Here is a 23,059-nt window from a genome sequence, read left to right as displayed (position 1 = left end):
CACCTTAAAAGATAGGTTCATATTATTGTTACTTATTTGGTATATGACCATCAACCTTCTATTAAATTCAGTTTCCAAATCTTTTTTTTTTTTTGTCTTTTCGTGACCGTTAAGGGGATCGCAACCCTTGGCGTGGTGTTGCCCGCACCGCGCTCAGCGGATATAGGATCCGAACCCGCGGTGTGCCGCTGCGCTCCCAAGCGCCGCACTCTCCCGAGTGCGCCACGGGGCTGGCCCCCAAATCTTTTTTTTTTTTTTTTTTTTAAAGACTAATATATCACATGATGTATCCCTACCATTCATTTATTATCTATTGATGTAAGTTGAGCATCTGTGTACTTGGCTTTAGGAATACAAAGATGAGACAGAATTCATGCTATTGGGGTACTCAGTTTTGTGGGAAAGATACACAAGAAACAACTAACTGACAATAGGATGTGATGAGTGCAACAATAGAGTGGTTGAGTTAACTCTGGAATGGCTTTGAAGAATCGATAGGAATTTGTGAGACAAACAAATTAAAAAGAACTTACTAGCAAAAAAGAGTATGTATGATCAAAGTAGAATGAGCCAGTGTGGATTATAAAAGCACATTAAATGAGAAATCCTGTCCTGGAGGTTTTAGTGTGATCTTGGTTGTAAAAAGGTAAGGACTTTTCCACCCTTCATAAGACTACCTTAACAGTCTGATTTCTGCTCTGAGATTCAGAAATATTATTGTTATCCTTTCTTTCTAAGACTTGATACTCCAGAGGGTAGAGAAATTGTGCAGAAAAGAGATACTGTAACAGGTTGAGGCGCCTGTCTAGAAGGGCTTGCTTACAAGGTTGGCCCTTGGCTGTCATCTACGAACTTGGCTTGCAAAGAGTTCCCTACACTAATATGCAAAGTTCCTGAACTGGTAAGGCTATTTCACTGTGCCTAGATTGTACAAACAGTGGATCTATGGTGAACACCAGCTTTCCTTCTGGGAGTCTAGAATTTAGTAGTTGCTAGACAGAGAATGCCAACATGACCAACTTTCAGTAAAAAACCCTAAATTCTGAGCTTCAAATAGGCTTCCCTGGGGAGAAACATTGCAAATGTCAGCTGCATTTTTGCTGCTAGAGAAAAGAGTAATCAGATGGTATGTAGTGGTTGCTCAGTTAAATGCAACTGCTTTTACTGTTCTTTCCCAACCATGCTGAAGGTTTAAGAGAGATTAACACGTTGGCAGTGTATAGGATTTATTAGAGTAAACAGAATTTGAAGGTAGGAAGTCTGGCTAGAAGGCAGTTTTAAGCAGTTTAAGCATGGGGCAGCAGTTGAAAGGTGTGATATGAACTCGAGATAGGAAGAAAGAAGCAGTAGAAGTTTGTAATTGATGGCATGTGAGAAGAAAAGAAAAGGAGAAAGAGGAGTCAGAGGTGATATTCTGGTTTAGAGGACAAGCAGAAATTTCATACCATACACTAAATAGGGATGTTAGGAGATGGAGCCAGTTAAGTGATTTATACTAATAAGACGTTTGAGGACCTGACTCTCTTAAGCAATGGGAAAGGGAGTACTCAGTGAAAGACAGAGACAGATTAAAGATTTGCGTTTCTGTCTTAGCAAGTAAATATACTGTGGAATCTTATAACAATAAAGTATATAACTACACAACATCATTCTTTCTAGAAAATTCTATAGAAAAGTAGATATATGAGGGTACTTCGAAAAGTTTATGGAAAGATTCATGTTATTTTTTAATTCTGTTTTTCCCAAACCTTCTGAAGTAGGTTTGTATCTTAGAGCTTTGACATTCCTGAAGGACTGAAAAGACCTTGTAAAGGTTGTTCATCCACAGAACAGTTTCCTTACTGTGTACTTTGTGTCAGCGTTATACTTTGACCTATATGGCGTTGTTGGAAAATGAGATATTCCTAATAAGAAAATTATTCAAATAGCTAATGATTGCCTTTTTAAGCATTAATTAATCATTTTATCATGGAACTTTAAAAAATATGTACTTTCCTGTCCACCTTATGCTGAATACATTGGACATAATTTAACTGCTTAGAGGTTCAAGGAAGTCATTTTGTATATCAGTTATACTGGGGTATTGTCCTGCTATGTCATCTAATGCTCTTCCCATGTTACCTCATTTCTTTTCATTTAAAGTTTCTAAAACCTTTCCTGAGAGTGTTTAATGAGTCTGAAATGAAATAGAAAAGTCCAATCTGGAAATAATTATGTTGATTTTTTTTTTCCCCTTCATTTCTTCAGATGGTATTTTGAAGCAGGAAAGCACTCTGACACTCTCTTATTTGCCCATAGGTAGATATCATCTGTGGTGACCACTTGTTGGAGCGGTATCAAACTCTAAGGGAGATCCGGCGTGCAATAGGTGATGCAGCAATGCAGGTAGGTCTCAGATTTTATCATGCCTATTCCAAACACGTTATGTAATGAAAAAGAAAAGTTCTGTGTTATTAATAAAGTTTTTAGAAGTCAATGTAACTATTTTGATGTTTTAATTAACCTATAATGTGAGTGGGAATATAATGTGAAATCCCCTATTCAGGATAATAAAAAGCTAGACAGAATCTACAATTTTAATGAAGAGAAAAGCAGGATAGGACCACGTATTCTAATGTATCTCTGAACCTAGAGTGATAAATTGTTTTATGAGCTATATGGCTCTGAGAAGCTTATAAAATACTAACAAAGATTTGATGAACTCTCATCTTAACCAAATTTTTGTTTAATTTGTTAAAAATATAATTCTTTGTTTTGGTGTAATTGCCTATGGTTATTTGACTCAACGGAGCAACTACTTAAAATAGATGCCGAATAAGAATTATCTTCTCAGTGTGGATTATACAGTTCCTTGGAAGAAGCAGAAAATATACATGTGCACATACTTCCATTTATGCCAACATATGGTATGTTTTAATAGACATATAATAAAATGCATGAGTTTCAACACATGCACATACCTGTTTGACTCAAATCCCTTCTTGAGATATAGAATACTACCATCTCTCCTGGAGAGTTCTTTCATAACCCTTCCCAGTCAATTCCTCTCCCTACCATGGAGGCAACCACTCCTAGGCGTATACCAAGAGAAATAAAAACAGGTCTACACAAAAACCTGTTCATGAATGTTCACAGCAGCATCATTCATTCAGATTAGCCAAAAATTTGAAACAACCCATATATCTACCAATTGCTAAATGCATAAATAAAATGTCCTCTCTTTCTCTCTCTCTCTCTCCATATAATGGAATGTTATTCAGACTTGAAAAGGAACAAAGCAGAGCTACATATTACCACATGGACAAACCCTGAAAACATTATGCAAGTAAAAGAAGCTAGTCACAAAAAACCATGTATTGTATAATTTCGTTTGTATGAAATGTCCTGAATAGATAAATCCACAGAGACAGAAAGTAGAGTAGTGGTTGACAAAGGCTGGAGAATTGGGAATAAATGGAGAGTGACTCCTAATGGGTAGGGAGTTTCTTTTTGGGGTGATAAAAATTTTCTAAAATTGATTGCAGTGATAGCTTTACAATCTGTAAGTATATTAAAAATTGAACACTTGAACTGTATACTTTAAATGGGTGAATTGTGTTTGTAAGTTAGATCTTAATAAAGCTATTTTTTAAAAAATAGAAAAAAACTAATCTTCATGAGAAAAAAATCAGAACAGTGGTTGCCTCCATGGTAGGGAGAAGAATTGACTGGGAAGGGTTATGAAAGAACTCTCCAGGAGAGATGGTAGTATTCTATATCTCAAGAAGGGATTTGAGTCAAACAGGGATATGCATGTGTCAAAACTCATGCATTTTATTATATGTCTATTAAAACATACCATGTGTTGGCACTCCACTAAAAGGGACCAGGACAAGGGTGGGACCAGGGCAGGGAAAATGCAAGATGAGCCAGGGGATTTCTTCTCTACTAATGGTCTGTTTATTACACATTTTTCCAAATTAATCTAATATATAATTGTAATGGAAATTAACCTACCCTGGTTTCTTATATACCCCTTCGTTCTAATTATTTTAAGATTGTAAAAAGGTTGGTATAAAGATACTACTGCCGAACTAACTAAAGTTAAGTCATTAAAAAATTAAAAATAACTTATCTCTAAAAATTAATTTAGTTTATAAAACTAGCATACTTTCCTAAAGAAATTATTTTTATTTTCATTATTTTAGATTTTTCTAAAATTTTGTACGAATAACTTTTATTCTCTATAAGTAGTCCAGTTTCCAATGTAACTAATTTGAAAGGCTAAGATCATTACTATCATTGTTGTATAAGTTACTGAACACATATTTTTCATAACTAATGGTACTTGGACTTTTTAAAGAAATCACAAGTTTTTGTGACTTTAATAATAAAATTTGTATCTAACTGAGCATTAAAAGGAGGTATGGCTCCATGGCTAATTGTTCTTCTGTACTGTAAGATTATGGGTTATAATTATCCTTCAGGCACACTTGTGTAATTGTGATAACAGTCGGTTTGTCAGAATAGCAAAGGTGATTGGCAATCAAACGATTTAGGTCCCTCATTTTTTAAATGGCTGTCATTATTAACTTGTTTTATGTGTGATTTAAGAAGAAGGAAGAGGACTTAGTCGTCTTCCTGTTTGTAAAAGTAACTGACTTTTTCATTGAGCATCGGTATATTAGTCCGTTTATGTTGCTAATAACAAAATACCTGCAACTGGGTGATTTATAAAGAAAATGAAATTTATTTCTTACAGTTTTATAGGCTAGGAAGTCCAAAGTCCAGAGAACACATCCAGGGTCTTGGTGGTGGCAACAGTGACGCAGGGTTTCACATTGTGAAATGGCGGAACAGAGAGGACAGAGAGAGAGAGTAACCTCCTCATTCACTCTCCTTTTAATGCCCTACAAGCTATGACCATGACCACCATTTTGAATCCATTCACTATAACATGGTCCTACAATCTAATCTCTTCCAGGCCCCACCTTTGAATTACCATAGTAGGATTTCTAACCCTCTTAACAGTCACAGTAGGGGCCAAGTTTCTAATACATAAAACTTGGAGGACACAATTCAAGCTTCAGCGAGTTTGGGAGGAACATAATTCAATCTGCTACAATCAGCCTGCGAGGTTAATTGAGGAACAACACATATATGATGTGAAATTGCATACAGTTAGAAGAAAGACATTATTAATAATAATTAATATTTATTGAACTCTTACTATATGCCATGTACTATAATCTAGGTGCAGAAGAATGTGTGTTATCTTGTGTAAGCCTCACAACAACCTTGAAAGATAAGAGCAATTATTATTCCTTTTTCTTTTTTTAACTTTTTATTTTATAATAAATTAAGACTTAACAGAAAAGTTACAAAAATAATACTAAGAGTTCCTATGGGCATATTACCCAGCATCTTTTTTTTATTTTTTATTTTTTTTTTTGGTGGCTGGCCAGTATGGAGCCAGCATCCTTTAATATTAATATCTTTTATAACCATAGTACAGTCATCAAAACTAAGAAATTAACATTGCTACAATAGTCCTAAGTAAACTGCAGACATTTGGGTTTTGCCAGTTTTCCCATTTATGTCCTTTTTCTGTCCCAGGATTCAAATTCAGGATTCCAGATTACATTTAGTTGTCATGTCTCTATCTTCTTCCAGTTCCCACTCCTCCTTTGTTTTTCATGACTTTGATGCTTTTGAAGAGTACTGGTCAGTTATTTTATAGACTGTCCCTCAGTTTGGATTTGTCAGATGTTTTCTCATGACTAGTTTGAGGTAATGCATTTTTGGCGAGAATGCCACAAAAGTGATATGCTCTTCTCAGTGTATCATATCAGGAGATACATGATGTCAATATGTCTTAATACTGGTAGGTTTTTCTCTGTGTAATTAATAAATATTTGGGGGTAGATACTTTGAGACTATGTAAATATCCTGTTTCTCCTCAAACTTTGCCCTCTAACTCTAACATCCATTGGTGGATCTTACAGATGAGGAAACAGCTGTATAGAGGTTAACTAACTTTCCCAAGATCACCTGCCTAGTCAATGGTAAAATCAGGATTCACCAAGATTGAAAACATTGAACTTAAAGCTCAGGCTCTTAACAGAAGGGTAGCTGAACAGTTTTTCAGGTGTTTATTTGATTATTGTTATACATTTTTAGAAACAGAGAACTTTATTGATAGTCTACATTTTAGTAACAAAGAAAGAATTCAAAAGAATCTCTATAAAACATAAAAGCAAAATTGTTTCTTAGCTAAGTAAAGCGTACTTAGAGGTTTGAGCAAAATATTGCCTGAAAGTTGTATAAGGTCAAACTTCAGAGCTCTTAGAAAATGATTATTGTCTTTTTAAAAATTAAACTTGATTAGCAATTAAGAATCTAGAAGTAAAATCCCAAAGTCAATGAGATGGGTAGAAAATACAACTTCAAGAAAAAAATTTTTTTTTTTTTTTTTTTTTTTTTTTTTTTTTGGTGCCAGTGCTGTAATTTTTTTCACAGAATGGAGGTGTGGGGGTTAATGGGGACATGGGGGGCCCACCATGGGGGCGCTGCTGCCTCGACTCATCAGTACATTTATCACAACGCAATTCAAGGATTATTTACAGAGCACTATTCTAGACATATGGGGAGATTCAGAGATGAGCAAGTCTCAGAACTTAGTCTGTGATACAATCAAAGTGTTCATTGATAACAACATGTTTCATGGAATCTCAGACTTCTTAGCTAAATGAGTAATTTACTCCCTCAAAGGGAAAGCTAGGATATGAGAGAGAGAATGGTAGGAGCCAAGATCTGAACAATCAGGGAATAAAATCATGTAGGACCTTATAGACCATGGTAAGAACTTTGGATTTTAATTGAGTAAGGTGGGAAACTAGTGATTGGAGAGTTCTAAGCAAAGGATAGAAGTGACATAATCTGACATACATTTTAGAAAACTAATTCTGGTTGTATAGTTAAAAGTAAGAAGAATGTGAGTGGAGACATCTAAATAGAAAATATAAATATAGATAATACTTATATGTTCAAATATATGTAAAATACTTAGTAGATATCTAGATATAAATTTGTATTATAAGTAATTATCTCATTTTATACATGCATTGAAAAAGTTTAGAAATTTTGCAATAGCTTGCAAGCTATTCTTTCAGTTTTATATCTGCATATCAATACATTATTTTGCAAAGTGATACTTTCCATTTCTGAAACACAACTATTATGTGAAAATTAACATTATGTAAAATGTAATTTCTATGCATGTAAAAATGTTAATAGAATCTGTTTGTGTTACAATACAAATTCATTTACTTTGATCAGGCTAATCAGTCTAGAACAGATCTGGCAGTCCATGGACCAAACATGGTATGAAGTTATGCTTTATTTGACTTACTCTGTGTTTTAAATATTTTTTAGTTTAAATTCCTTTAGACAGGCATCTGCTCTCTGGTTAGCACTCTTCAACTTTCCCTATTGACTCACATACCTAACTTACATATTCGTTTGTGCTACTTTCCTGGCTCTTATGGGCATTTGAATTTGTTGTACAAAATCCTGGTGAGTTTTTGCTGGAGTTGCCAGGAGAAGAAGCCATATTGCAATGAGTTGAATAGTGAATAGGAAATGAGCAAGTTGAGCTGGCTGATTAGCTCAGTTGATTAGAGTTCAGCTTTATAACACAAGGTCACAGGTTCAGATCCCTGTATCAGCCAGCTGCCAAAAATTTTTAAATTTTTATTATTTTTTTTGTGTGTGGCTATCTAGTATAGGGATCCGAATCCGTGACCTTGTGTTATAAGGCTATGCTCTAACCAACTGAGCTAACCAGCTAGCCCTAAAAAAATAATTTTTTTAAAGAAAAAGAAATGTTCAAATTAAAAAAAATAGAAAAGAAAAGAAACGAGGAAGTGGAACCATGGAAAAGTTTAGCAAAGAAGGAAAAAATAGGGAGTGATATAGCTACAGTAGGATTAGAAGTGCAAGGCATGTGCACCACTACACCTTGTCTGTGTTGCTCAGAGCAGATTCATGGCACATTTCCCAGTGACCCTTCCTTTTTAGCTAGTTTTCATGTTCATAAAAGGGTGGATTGCTTGCTAGATTCAGCTTTGGTGAGAGCACAGAGAATTTAAGACCTGATATCAACAGAGGACACAGAAACCCACAGAAAGCAGATAAAAATACAGCATCTGGAATCTTTTAGTGTAGAATTAATTTGTACAACAACTTCTGAGGACAGTCTTTAAGCAGGAAGTAAAGTGTATGATATATTTTAGGCTTCCATCAAATGGGCAAGAGTTTCAAAGTTTTATCACTTTACAGTAGCGATCTTCATTTATGTCAAATGAATGTTTCATTTCTTAAACAGATTCATGATGCTTTGTGACAGTTGAGTCTTTTTTTAGGGTTGCTCAATGCTTGCTTAGTCCATTAAGTAGTCTGTGGAGAAGGAAAGGTATATGTCTTTTAGTTCTTTTTGGAGAATTGTTTAGTGATAAACAACCCTGGCTAACTATGGATACATGATAGTTTGAGAATTGGCTCCTGGGAATCATTAAAATGACACACTGACAAGGAGTGTCTGGTGATGAGGTGAGTGCATAAGCAGGCATATTTCTCTTGGACTGTTTATTTTCTATAAATCAAAGAATTTCACATTAGTATTGAGTTATGAAAAATGAGCCAGCTTTGACTTGATCATTTACATAATTGGTTTTCAAAGAACAGCAAAATAAGTCTTTTTTTTCCTTCTTTTTTTCAGGATGGTCTGCTTGTCCTTCATTATGGTCTTGTGGTTTCTCCTCTGAAAATAACTTGAAAATTCTAGGCATATTATGAGGAAGGAAACAGAGTAAGGAGGCTTCTGCAGGACTGCATCTCACCAAAGATTTCCACGAAACATGTAATTGCTACCACTTTGTGCTGTTCAAGACATAACTTATCTATTTTCAGCACCAAGAACCATAGCATTTATAAGTACAACTTGGAATGATGAAATACATTTGTTTTACTAGAGACTATATATAAAAAGCATCCATAGCTCAGGGAAAAAATTTCAATATATTGAATTTTTAAATTCCTGTGATTTCAAACACTTTGACTTTGATTTTTGCTTCCCATCTTTTTTTTTTTTTTTTTTGTCTTTTTCGTGACCGGCCCTCAGCCAGTGAGTGCACCGGCCAGTCCTATACAGGATCCGAACCCGCGGCGGGAGTGTTGCTGCACTCCCAGCGCCGCACTCTCCCGAGTGCGCCACGGGCTCGGCCCTTTGCTTCCCATCTTTGAGGTAAATTGGTTACTGTTCTTTGTTGAGTCATATCTCTTTCAAGTTGGTGGTTGGGATTCTGCTCCCTGGGATGGCATTAGTGGGCAGCCTTCCTTTTGAAAAAGAAGTATGCTTTTGAGTGGAAGATTCAAAGCCAATCTTTGTTAAACCACAGGGTGTAGTCTAGACAAAAATCAAAACCATTGGCCACTTTTACATGTTGCCATCATATTTTGAACTTGAATCTTTTTTTTGGTACCAGCTACACTACTAAAGAGATGTTATTCAGTTCTAAAATGGGTGAATTATCATTATTCTGTGTGAAGAGATTGTCTCTTGTAAGGTCTATGGCCCATGCCATAAGCTTTCAGTATAATGACTTCTTTAACATATCTTACAATAAGGGATGCTTCTTTGTGACAATATTTTTGTTCTTCGAATGTTAATTTGATTCACATTCATTTTATTTGAGTATATAGTATGGTTTTTGTTACCTTGTGATGGCACTGCTTCTGAAAGTAATAAAAAATTTTAGGTGAATTTGAGAGGTTTACAGAATAATATTCATTGTTAACTCAAATTGATTTAATGTTCATGTTCCTATTATTTTGTCACTGGGATAAAGAATAAAAGTGAGAGCTCACTTTCATGAAAAGACTTCAGTTTTAAACATTATTTTGCCTAAATTAGCACTGCGATGCTTTCTAAAAGAAATATTTTGTAGACCCTATTTCACAGCAAAATTTCCAAAGCTGTGTAGAAACTATTAAAAAATTGGACAAGGATTGGCAATATTTGTAAAGAATTTGTGAGTTGCATATAAATCTCTTCTAACACTTAATAAAAATTTATTTTTACCTACTTTGAAATGTTCGTGTTTACTGTGATTTTTTAAAATTACCAAAACCCTTTAAGAGACAGGGTTTCCAAATCAAAGTTGTACTGCTGTCAAATAGATATTTAATAAACATCTTTACCTTCAAGAAACAAGGTGCCTGCATCACAGTTAAACTGCTGTCAAATACACATTTAATAAACATCTTTACCTTCACTGACTATATTAGATGCTTTATTTTACAATGGACAGAATAGCAACTAAAGAATTCATTGCCTCTTAAATATTTTTGCACAAATTACTTAATATTTTTATTATCCTGTGTTAACATCTCTATGTCAGGATCCCCAAGGCCACCCTCAGGTTCAGTGATTCACTAGAAGGACTCACAGGACCCAGAAAAGCTGTTATACTAATGGTTATGGTTTATTACAGTAAAAGGATACAGATTAAAGTCAGCAAAGGGAATAGGTGTATAGGGCAGAGGGTGGAGTCTGGGAAAACCAGACACAAGCTTCTGATTGTCTTCTCCCACTGGAGTTGCATGGACAGTGCTTAATTCTTCCAGCAATTATGTGTGATGTGTGGAGTGCTGCCAACCAGGGAAATTCACCCAAGCCTTACTGTCCAGGGTTTTTATTGGGAACCAGTCAAGTAGGCATGTAGTCCCCATGTGATTGATCAGCTATTCAGACCTCAGAATCTGCCCAGAAGTCAAACTCACAGCATGGTCTAGGGCCCCAGGTATACAAAAGTAGGGATTCACCATAAATCACACTGTTAGCTTAGACTATCTGGTGTGGCCCAAAATCTCAGGCATACAAAGACACTCGTTAGGTAGGACATTCCAAGGGCTCAGAAGTTATCTCCCAGGAGTCAGTCAATGACCAGTCCTAAAGACCTTGGCAAAGTGCAAGATTTGTATAATCTACTCCTGCTGAGTTAACCCTTTACTGCACAATATTCCATGTCAGAAATCCAGGATTTAGTATATTTGTTGCCAAAGCGAGCACAGGATTTAGAAACTGAGATATAGCCCACGTTTCATAAATAGCTTCATATTTAGTAGCTACTGGCAGCTGGCCGGGATGGAGAACTGAACCCTTGACCTTGGTGTTACAAGGCTACGCTGTAACCAGCTGTGCTAACCAGCTGGCCATAGTAGCTACTTAGAATGTCCCATTCGTAGCATTTTTGAGTGGGGCAAAAGAAGAGATGTTAATGTTTAAAGATTGTTGTCTTTAGTACTAGATGTGGTTGTTTTCAAACATCAAAGAAGATTTTACCAACTGTTTTAAGGATGAGTTTATTCCCACAGAGGTACCACTGTGGACTTGGAGAAAGTATTTACCTTCCCCCAATCTTCTTCAAGTAACTATCCTCATTCATGATTTATAGCAACATGGGGAAAATACTTATTTTCTTAAAAGTAGAATATTAAATGTAATTATTTGATAAACACTTCTGCAATGAACAAGTCAAAAGTATTTATCACTTGGTGATAAAGGAGGGGTGGTCTATCCTCAAGGAACTCACAGCCTATGGGTAACAACATCTCTAGAAATCTAATAAAAGGCGGAAACTGGTAAGTACTATAAGAGTCACAAAGAGTCTGCCCTTTCTTTTTTCCTCCTTCCTGGACTTGGTCTGCAGGAATGCTAAAGAACTAGGTAGATACCTGGTTACATCTCCTTGGCTTGTTGTTACTACCAGGCAGCAAGCTAAGTAACTAAGAATGCTGATTTATTGGTTTACAAATCTGTAAGTACTCCCAAAACCAACGTGTTCTTGGGCTACATCAACAAATAGTTTCAGATCAAGGGAGTTAACAGTTCTAATCTCCAATGCATTTTGCATGCGATTCTGGGGAACATTCCTCAAAGGTACTGTCAGGAGGATTACCAGTAGAGGGCAGTAAGATGGGGGACAGTGAGGGAAATAGACCTAGAAATCAACAAGAACAAGGACAGAGCAACTGCTTCTGGTTAACTTGGAGAAGCAAAAATTTAGTTCGAAGTTGAGGAGGCAATACATCATAGCTGTCGTCACATAACCAGAGGTTCAAAGACATAAAAGAGGGAAAAGCACAAGCAAGACCAAACAGATGTCTTCTTGATTTACTCAGGTTTCCACACTTACCTGTTCCCACTTCTCTGCTGAAAGTGCACAGGGCCTGGACATGGATTAGCCTTGCTGCCACCACCAGCAGCATGCATGTAGTTTAGCTGAAATAAGATAAAAATCTTTTCAAAAGGAATTTTTACTAGGAACATAAGCAGAAACAAAACTAAGTATCCAAGTCTACACAAATGTTTACGAGTAAGAGTATTTGAAGTACAGATCCTAGAGCCTTACTTCAATGATTAAAGAAATATTTGTTTGCTGGGACAATTGCAGGTTCCTGTGTTTTTTCCTAAGCCCTATCCGAGACGACATAAAGCAAAGATGCGCAAGGGGTAGTTCGTGGTAGTTGTAGTTTGGCAGAATGTGTGCTTAGGTTTCTCAGGTTCTTCCTTAAATGCCATCCCATTTTCTCTCTAATAGAGGCCCAAGTTGTCTCCTCTGACCTTGGGCTTCACTGAGCGTCCCCTCCATTTCCACTGCATTGCCCTTCCCTCCTGATTGAGTCAGATAACCTTCTGATCTAGTCTCTGACAATTACTCAGACAGACGTTGCACTGACTACTCCCCCTCTCCTAACAGTGACTTGTCTTAGAATTCCTGAAAGTCATATTTTAGACCCATTTATTTGTCCTATTCAGCTTGCCCAAATATTCTTATTTTCTCCTAGACGAATGCTCTCATAGGGTCACCAGGTCATAATTGCTTATCAGATGTATGTATAACTAACAAACCATTTTATTTTTTTTCTTTAAAAGTGTCATGGTTGTGTAAGACCCGTGCACTAAGCACAAATCCCACACATCAGGGGTGGCTCACTTCACCAAGACCATGAGACAAGAGATCGCTGCAATCAAGCAAGAGGAGTTTATTTCAGCATGCTGGGTCGCTTTGTCATAAGCGGCCCCAAGTTCTTTAACATCAAGGTTTTTATACAGTTTTTTAGACAGTTTTTCATAACAGAAAACTGCTAATTAACTGAGGCTCCTTAACAGGCTTGCACCCTGATAAGAGATGATACATTTTTCAATCGTTTATCTTCCCTGGTCCAGCCAGGTGTCTTGAAGATAGGGGGGGCGCTGGTTTAGTCCTTGGAACCAACTGGTTCCTGGAATGTGTGTTTAAGTCTGCCTGACCTCTTCTTGAACTCTTAGAAGCTGCTTTACTTAAAATGCCTTTAGATATGTTTCCCTGTTTTAGCAAGGGTTTGCAGAATTGTGCAGGATAAAGCTAGCAAATTGTGCAGGTTAGAGCTATATTTTTCTATTACAATTTGTGCAGGTTAAAGTTATACAGGCAAATAGTGCAGGTTAAAGTTACACTTTTCTATTACAATTTCTTTTCTATTACAGTTGCAACTGCTATGCTATATTTTGTCATCTAGGAAACCTCTGGTAATAGAGGAGATTCAAGAGAGGTTCCAAGATGGCGGTGGCTGTGGCGGTTGGCGTGGAGTAGCTGAGGTGGAAAAGGCGGCCACTGGGCCTCAGGCAGCCGGGAAACTTGTGGACCTTCCTCTTGCCATCTCTTAAGGGAGGACCGCAGCTGCTGGCCGGTGGTGGGGGCTGACCGCCACTTTGCCCCCGGCAGGAGAGGCTGCCTCATTTACAGGCAACAGCTTTGAAGTGTGGAGCAGGAAAAGAACTGTTTCTTAGCTGCAAAAGCGAGTCTCGAAACAGGGAACACAGTGCCAGGGCTGCTGTGGATGCAGACAGGATCCCAGAGGCCGGGGCCACGCTGAAGGCGGCCAGCTGCCCTATTCAGGATTCGAGGTTTCAGGCCGGCATTAAAGAAGATTCCTGGGAGCGCCTGAGCCGCACCGCGACTGAACAGCCCGAGGCGGTAGCGGCCGAGAATGGGAAAGGCGACAAACCAGAGGCAGAGAGTGAGCACCCGACCTGGCACAGCACTGTGAGTGACCCCTGGCCCAGCTCTGTTCGGGGGGCTGACGCCCACCCGGCTCCCGCCTGCATCACCGGTTCACTCACCTCCCCGGGGCTGCCTCCATTTTCCCAGGTGCTGGCAGCTCCGCCCGGCTTGGCCGTCACTGAGCCTTCCCACTTGCTTGGCCCGGCGCGGGGCTTTCCAGAGCCTGCGGGCCGGCCTTCCCTCCCACTCCCTCCACGGTTCTCTGGCGGGGCTGGTGGTGTGGGGCGGGGCTGGTGGTGTGGGGCGTCCCTGGCCAGTGTCGGGAGAGCAAGGAAGTACGGGCGGGCCGACTGTCACTCCACCACACCCTGGACTCTGGCCCCCGGTAAACTTCCTGTTACTGGGAGGCAGATACCATCTCTGCGGCCACCAGTTCGGAAAAAAGCCTAACCAATTTCTGGTTGGGAATAGTGTGGTAGAAGAGTTCCCAGGTCCGCTTGAACCTGCCGGAGAGCTGGCTGCAGGTGGGCGCTAGATTTGGTCTATGCCGGGGGGATACAAAGGTGAACAAGACCCGAAAGATCTACACGGTGCTACAAAGGCACCCAGAGCGACCAGTCGTCTGTGCCTACCAGAAACCTGGTAGACTTCCTGGGCGAGGCGGTGCCGAGCAGGGTCTTGAAGGCCCAGCTGATAGATGAGGGGTGCAGAAGACACGCCTCAGCCCAGCACAGTGCGCACAGAGTGGGGAAACGTGCGGCCAGGGAGGCGGAGACTCGACAGAAACCACACACCGGTGGGGTCGCCTCTGCACGATCCAACAGCCTGGGCCAGAGCACATGGATCAGGGAGAAGTCCTGCACAGGAAGTGAAAGCTCAACAGAGATCACACACCCTGTGGTACGTGATCCACCAGCCCAGCAGAGTCCAAGCTGACCAGAAAGGTGGCTCCCCGGAGAAGCCCAAGACCCGAGGCAACCACACACACAAGGCACTAGAGGCCAACTGAGCAGTCACGGAGGTAGCCATACGAAATTGGCAACCACAGCAACATCCTAGTTAGTCATTAGTCTCAAACCGGTGGACTGTGAAACCCCCTGCCACAATGAATAAACACCAAAAAAAACATACCAGAAATACAAAAAATCAAGAAAGTACACCACCAAAAGTTAATAAATCTCAAACTCTAGATCCTATAGAACAAGAAGCCCTTGAAATAACTGACAAGGAATTTCAAGTGATAATTCTAAGGAAACTGAATGAGATACAAGAAAACTCAGCTAGACATCATGATGAAATGAGGAAAAGTATACAGGATCTGAAAGAGGAAATGTACAAGGAAATCAATGTCCTGAAAAAAAATGTAGCAGAACTTGCTGAACTGAAGAAGTTATTCAGCGAAATAAAAAACACAACGGAGAGTTTAACCAGCAGGCTTGTTGAAGTTGAAGAGAGAACCTCTGAACTTGAAGATGGGCTGTTTGAAATAACACAAGCAGACAAAAAGAAAGAAAAAAGAATCAAGGACATTGAAGAAAATCTGAGAGAGACATCAGACAACCTTAAGCGCTCAAATATCCGAGTCATGGGTATTCCAGAAGGGGAGGAAAATGGAGATTCCATTGAAAACATATTCAACAAAATAGTGGCAGAAAACTTCCCAGGTATAGGAAAAATCACAGATCTTCAGATCCAAGAAGCTCAACGATCTCCAAACGTATTCAACCCAAAAAGGCCTTCTCCAAGACATGTCATAGTCAAATTGGCAAAACTCAGAGACAAAGAGAGAATCTTAAAAGCTGCAAGAGAGAAGCGTCAAATCACCTATAAGGGAGCCCCAATCAGGCTAACATCAGACTTTTCATCACAAACCCTAAAAGCTAGAAAGGAATGGGATGATATTTTCAAAATACTAAAAGACAAAGATTGCCAGCCAAGAATACTCTACCCTGCAAGACTATCCTTCCGAAATGAAGGGCAAATAGTATATTTCTCAGACAAACAAAAACTGAGGGAGTTCACTACCACATGACCACCCTTACAAGAAATCCTCAAGGGAGTACTGGGTTTGGTTCCTGAAAAATAACTACCACTGCCATAAAAACCCAAGAAAAATCAATACCCACTAGTATAATAAAAATGGCATTCATGAAGAGAAAACAAGCTAACAAAAATGCGTTCTACAACCTAAGGAACCAACAAACACAGAAACTAAACAGTAAATCAGAAAGCAAGGAACAAAAGACACCTAAGACAACCAAACAACCAATAAAATGCTAGGAATAAATCAACACCTTTCAATAACAACTCTTAATGTAAAAGGCTTAAATTCCCCAATCAAAAGACACAGACTGGCTGACTGGATCAAAAAGGAGGACCCAACTATATGCTGCCTACAAGAGACCGACCTCACCCATAAAGATTCACACAGACTAAGAGTGAAAGGATGGAAAAAGATTTACCATGCAAACAGAAAAGAAAAACGAGCTGGAGTAGCTATTCTTATATCTGACAAAATAGACTTTAAACTAAAAACCATAAAAAGAGACAATGAGGGACATTACTTAATGATAAAAGGACTGATCCATCAAGAAGACATAACAATCATAAACATGTACGCACCCAATGTTGGAGCAGCCAGATTTATAAAACAAACTCTATTAGACCTAAAGAAGGAAATAGACACTAATACCATAATAGCAGGGGACCTGAACACCCCACTGTCAATATTAGACAGATCATCTAGGCAAAGAATCAGTAGAGAAACACAAGATCTAAACAAGACTCCAGACCAATTGGAATTGGCAGATATCTACGGAACATTCCACCCAACAACCTCAGAATATTCATTCTTCTCATCAGCACATGGATCATTCTCCAGGATAGATCACATATTAGGTCACAAATCAAGTCTCAATAAATTCAAAAAAATTGGAATTATCCCATGTATCTTCTCAGACCACAGTGGATTAAAACTAGAAATTAATAACAAATGAAATTCTGGAAACTATACAAACACATGGAAATTAAACAGCATTCTACTTAATGACATATGGGTCCAAGAAGAAATCAAGCAGGAAATCAAAAAATTTATTGAAACTAATGAAAACAATGATACATCATACCAAAACCTGTGGGATACTGCAAAAGCAGTATTGAGGGGAAAATTTATTGCATTAAACGCTCACTTCAGAAGAATGGAAAGATGGCAAGTGAACAACCTAACACTTCACCTTAGAGAACTAGAAAAACAAGAACAATCCAAACCTAAAGTTAGCAGACGGAAAGAAATCATTACGATCAGAGCAGAACTGAATGAAATGGAAAACCAAAAAACAATTCAAAAGATCAACGAATCAAAAAGTTGGTTTTTTGAAAAGATAAATAAAATTGACAAACCATTAGCATGGCTAACAAAAAAAAGAAGAGAGAAGACTCAAATAACCAAAATTAGAAATGAAAAAGGTGATATGAAAATGAAATGATAGAAATGAAAAACTGATTCATCTGAAATACAAGGAATCATTCGAGACTACTATAAACAACTATACGCCAACAAATTTGAAAATCTGGAGGAAATGGATAAATTCCTGGACACACACAAGCTCCCAAAACTGAACCATGAAGACGTAGAAAATTTGAACAGACCAATAACAATAAAGGAGATCGAAGCTGTTATCAGAAGGCTCCCAATAAAGAAAAGCCCAGGACCAGATGGATTCAGAGCAGAATTTTACCAAACATTCAAAGAGCAATTGACACCGATTCTTTACAAACTATTCCAAAAGATCGAAACGGACGCAAATCTCCCAAACTCATTCTATGAAGCAAACATCATCCTGATACCAAAACCAGGTAAAGATATAACCAAAAAAGAAAACTACAGGCCGATATCCTTGATGAATATAGATGCAAAAATCCTCACTAAAATACTAGCAAACAGAATACAGCAACACATACGTAAAATTATTCATCACGATCAAGTGGGATTCATCCCAGGGATGCAAGGTTGGTTCAACATATGCAAATCAATAAATGTAATGCACCATATCAATAAACTCAAACACAAGGACCATATGATCATCTCTATAGATGCTGAAAAAGCATTTGATAAAGTTCAGCACTCATTCATGACAAAGACCCTCTATAAGTTAGGTATAGAGGGAAAGTATCTCAACATAATTAAAGCCATATATGCCAAACCCACTGCTAATATCATCCTGAATGGGCAAAAGCTGAAAGCTTTTCCTTTAAAAACAGGAACTAGACAAGGATGCCCACTCTCACCACTCTTATTCAACATAGTGTTGGAAGTACTAGCCAGAGCAATCAGAGAAGAGAAGGAAATAAAGGGCATCCAGATTGGAAAAGATGAAGTCAAACTGTCCCTGATTGCAGATGACATGATCCTATATATCGAACAGCCTAAAACCTCTACAAAAAAACTGTTGGAATTGATAAATGATTTCAGCACAGTAGCAGGATACAAAATCAACACACAAAAATCAATAGCATTTCTTTTCTCCAATAGTGAACATGCAGAATGAGAAATCAAGAAAGCCTGCCCATTTACAATAGCCACCAAAAAAATAAAATACTTAGGAATTGAGTTAACCAAGGAGGTGAAAAATCTCTATAATGAGAACTACAAACCACTGCTGAGAGAAATTAGAGAGGATACAAGAAGATGGAAAGATATCCCATGCTCTTGGATTGGAAGAATCAACATAATGAAAATGTCCATACTACCCAAAGTGATATACAAATTCAATGCAATCCCCATCAAAATTCCAAAGACATTTTTCTCAGAAATGGAAAAAACTATCCAGACATTTATATGGAACAATAAAAGACCACGCATAGCCAAAGCAATGCTGAGCAAAAAAAATAAAGCTGGAGGCATAACACTACCTGACTTTAAGCTATACTACAAAGCTATAATAACCAAAACAGTATGGTACTGGCATAAAAAACAGACACACTGACCAATGGAATAGAATAGAGAATCCAGAAATCAACCCACACACTTACTGCCATCTGATCTTTGACAAAGGCACCAAGCCTATTCACTGGGGAAAGGACTGCCTCTTCAGCAAATGGTGCTGGGATAACTGGATATCCATATGCAGGAGAATGAAACTAGATCCATACCTCTCACCGTATACTAAAATCAACTCAAAATGGATTAAGGATTTAAATATACACCCTGAAACAATAAAACTTCTTAAAGAAAACATAGGAGAAACACTTCAGGAAATAGGACTGGGCACAGACTTCATGAATACGACCCCAAAAGCACGGGCAACCAAAGGAAAAATAAACAAATGGGATTATATCAAACTAAAAAGCTTCTGCACAGCAAAAGAAACAATTAACAGAGTTAAAAGACAACCAACAGAGTGGGAGAAAATATTTGCAAAATATACATCTGACAAAGGATTAATATCCAGAATATATAAGGAACTCAAACAACTTTACAAGAAGAAAACAAGCAACCCAATTAAAAAATGGGCAAAAGAGCTAAGTAGGCATTTCTCTAAGGAAGATATACAAATGGCCAACAGACATATGAAAAAATGCTCAACATCACTCAGCATCCGAGAAATGCAAATCAAAACCACACTGAGATACCATCTAACCCCAGTTAGGATGGCTAAAATCCAAAAGACTCTGAACGATAAATGCTGGCGAGGTTGCGGAGAAAAAGGAACTCTCATACATTGTTGGTGGGACTGCAAAATGGTGCAGCCTCTATGGAAAATGGTATGGAGGTTCCTCAAACAATTGCAGATAGATCTACCATACGACCCAGCTATCCCACTGTTGGGAATATACCCAGAGGAATGGAAATCATCAAGTCGAAGGTATACCTGTTCCCCAATGTTCATCGCAGCACTCTTTACAATAGCCAAGAGTTGGAACCAGCCCAAATGTCCATCATCAGATGAGTGGATACGGAAAATGTGGTACATCTACACAATGGAATACTACTCAGCCATAAAAACGAATGAAATACTGCCATTTGCAACAACATGGATGGACCTTGAGAGAATTATATTAAGTGAAACAAGTCAGGCACAGAAAGAGAAATACCACATGTTCTCAGTTATTGGTGGGAGCTAAAAATTAATATATAAATTCACACACACACACACACACACACACACACACACCAAAAAAAAACGGGGGGGGAAGAAGATATAACAACCACAATTACTTGAAGTTGATACAACAAGCAAACAGAAAGGACATTGTTGGGGGGGAGGGGGGGAGGGAGAAGGGAGGGAGGTTTTGGTGATGGGGAGCAATAATCAGCCACAATGTATATTGACAAAATAAAATTTAAAAAAATAATAATAATAAAATAAAATAAATGATTCAACTTGAAAATAGAGATATGAAAAAAGAACAAAAAAAATAGAGGAGATTCAAGCAGATGCTGCTGATTCTGAATGTCCATCTTGTTTTCTTTAGTAGACCACGACTTAAGAGTAGGCCCTAGGGCTAGCTGGTTAGCTCAGTTGGTTAGAGCCCAGTGTTATAACACCAATGTCAAAGATTCAGATCCCAGCCACCAAAAAGGAAAAGAAAAAAAAAGACTAGGTCCTCATTTTTTATCCCTTTTCAATGTTGTTGTGCACATGAGTTTTATTATTGGCCTGTCTTCAAAACTGGACTGGTGAAATCTAAATTTTATTACCTGTAAAGATTAACAGTCCTCTCACAAGTGAAATGCCATATTGATCTCCTGAAAGCCTGCCAAGCATTTATTCACATGGAATGAATATTATGGCTTGATCTCTACTGCATTTTGATTTTGTTCTGATGGTGTTTGTGGTCTTACAGGGATTCTAATTGTGATACTATTTTCATTAAAATGAGAAAGATTTTTTTCCTCTAATGTTTCTGATAGAACATTTTCCTAAGAGGAAAACTAGTTGAATAATATTTTTAATTAGAAGATGAAGAAGACAAAGTTAGCGAGGAACATATTTTTTCACCCTAAAAGACATAAAGGCAGTAGTACTTAATGGTTAAGGACATGAATTGTGGAGCTAGGCTGCATAGCTTTAGATCCCAGCATTGTTCTTTGCAAACTGTGATTTGGACAAGTTATTTAACTTTGAGTTCATGTCCTAAACTTCTTTTCTGTAAAAGGGGGCAATGGTACCTAACTCAAAGGGTTGTCATGAGAATTAAATGAGTATGTAAAGACCTCAGAATAGTAATAGCATAGTCTGTTATTAAGTTCAGGTAGGTCCTTATGTAGTCAGTTCTCAGATTACTTTGCTGAGGCAGTCCTTTCTAATGAATAAGGGAGTCTATTAATATTGCAAGATTGGTGCTGAACCATTTATTTTTTCCTTTCTTACATATCTTCTTGCTTTACCTGCTTCTATTAATAATCAGGAGAGGGGTGGGGATACAGCTTGGTGATTAGCATCTCAGGCTCTGAAGTTGGACCTGGATTCTGCTTTCACCCTAATTCTAATCTTGGCTCATCTGTTTCTATTTTACAGACCAGATTATTCCATGGACAGATAGTTTCAGTTGCCAGAAAGAGTTCCTCTCGTTGAGCTAAGGTCTGGCTTAAGGTAAAGATAAATAATTGTCTAAACCCTGAAGGACTACAGGAATTCTGTATGTTATATATGAATCCTTATGCCAAAAAATTGTGGGAGATGGATGTTATACCTCACATTTATTCATGTCGTAGCAGATGATCCTAAGTGAGTTAAATTTGTTTTAATAAGCACTTCTAAGGAAAAATGCTTTTTTGCCCCGTGCAGTAATCAGCAATTGAATAGAACCTGCTATTGATTGTATTCCAAAACCTCAGTCTTTATGCAAATGATTTTGGTTACACTCTGCTGAGCATTCTATAACCCCTAAGAGTATGTATGTGATAGAGCTAGAATGAGATGTCTCAGACACAGAAGAGACCACCTGCCTCATCAGGGGAGAGAGTAGCCATATGGTAATCTACAGTGATTAATCAATGAGGAAGCAAGCTAGAGAAGCATCCAAGATCAATCTTCATTTTCCTTTGTAGCCTCAGCTTTCTCTATTGTTTCATTTAGAATCACTGAGGCACTGCACAAACATGAATCTTTAAATATCTGCTGTGTGACTCACTGTTTTATTATATTCTTGTTATGTATGTGTGTGTTTTAAAGAGATTGTTAAGAAAGGATTTATGAATCTTAGCTGATCCCCACCTCCACCTAGTAAGCTTGTGAAATATCAGCAAATATCAGGAGGTAATCAAATCATCTAGGAGATCAACAGAAGAGGGAAGAAGCCCTTTGATCCATACAGTATTCATTCTGGTCATCCTTTAAGGGTATGCAGCAGGGCATAATAATGTAATAAAAATAGTCCTTTGGTTGGATTCAGGAGCCCTCACCCCATTTGCAAATAGCGTATACATGTGAGATATTTGACAATAGCAAAATGCATGATGATATCAATCTAACCTGTACATTACATTTGAAAATGTTGCAAGGCCAGTATTGGATGTTCTGTAAAGAAAAATTTCACATATGAGCTTTGTTTTAAAGGCCTATGAAGCCCCCTTTCAGTTACTTTCATTTTAAATTTCTGTGCTAACTTTCAGGTACCCAATCTATTTCATTCTAGGGGGGAAAAGAAAGTATTCTTATGATTTAGATGTTTTTCAGATCCTTAGAGATGTGTGATGATATAATAAAAAAAATGATTAGTTGGAAATCAGTGATGGGTGCTCATAAGTAAGCAACATTCCTAGCTGGTTTTTTGTTTTGTTTCATTTTCATTTATGTCCAGGGAGATTTTCTGGCTTTTTTCCCAGCCTTTGTTTTGAAGTAAGTGCTCTTATTTTATCTGGCTTTTGCTGTCCTAATGGGATTCTTCTAATTGGAATTGACCCAGCTGGCTGTGCATAGTGGTCTCAGCTGGAGCAGGTGTGGTAGACTTCCATGATTGTATTTTTC

At 38.0% G+C, this 23,059-nt stretch overlaps 1 protein-coding gene across 1 annotated transcript in view; it reads left to right on the top strand.

Annotated features, from left to right (window-relative positions):
• The window catches only part of PCGF6 (polycomb group ring finger 6), a 28,386-nt gene extending 18,299 nt beyond the window's left edge, over positions 1-10,087 (top strand). Inside the window, exons 9-10 of the mRNA XM_063102987.1 lie at positions 2,299-2,385; positions 8,759-10,087. Of these exons, the coding sequence (XP_062959057.1) occupies positions 2,299-2,385; positions 8,759-8,815 (144 nt within the window). The 3' untranslated portion in view covers positions 8,816-10,087. The remainder of the gene's footprint in view (positions 1-2,298; positions 2,386-8,758) is intronic.
• The last annotated feature ends 12,972 nt before the right edge of the window (positions 10,088-23,059 follow it).

Source organism: Cynocephalus volans, chromosome 7 (genome assembly GCF_027409185.1).
Source record: "Cynocephalus volans isolate mCynVol1 chromosome 7, mCynVol1.pri, whole genome shotgun sequence".
Lineage (NCBI taxonomy): Eukaryota > Metazoa > Chordata > Mammalia > Dermoptera > Cynocephalidae > Cynocephalus > Cynocephalus volans.
Note: the sequence above shows the minus strand (reverse complement) of the source record. Positions and strands in the feature narration are given on the sequence as shown.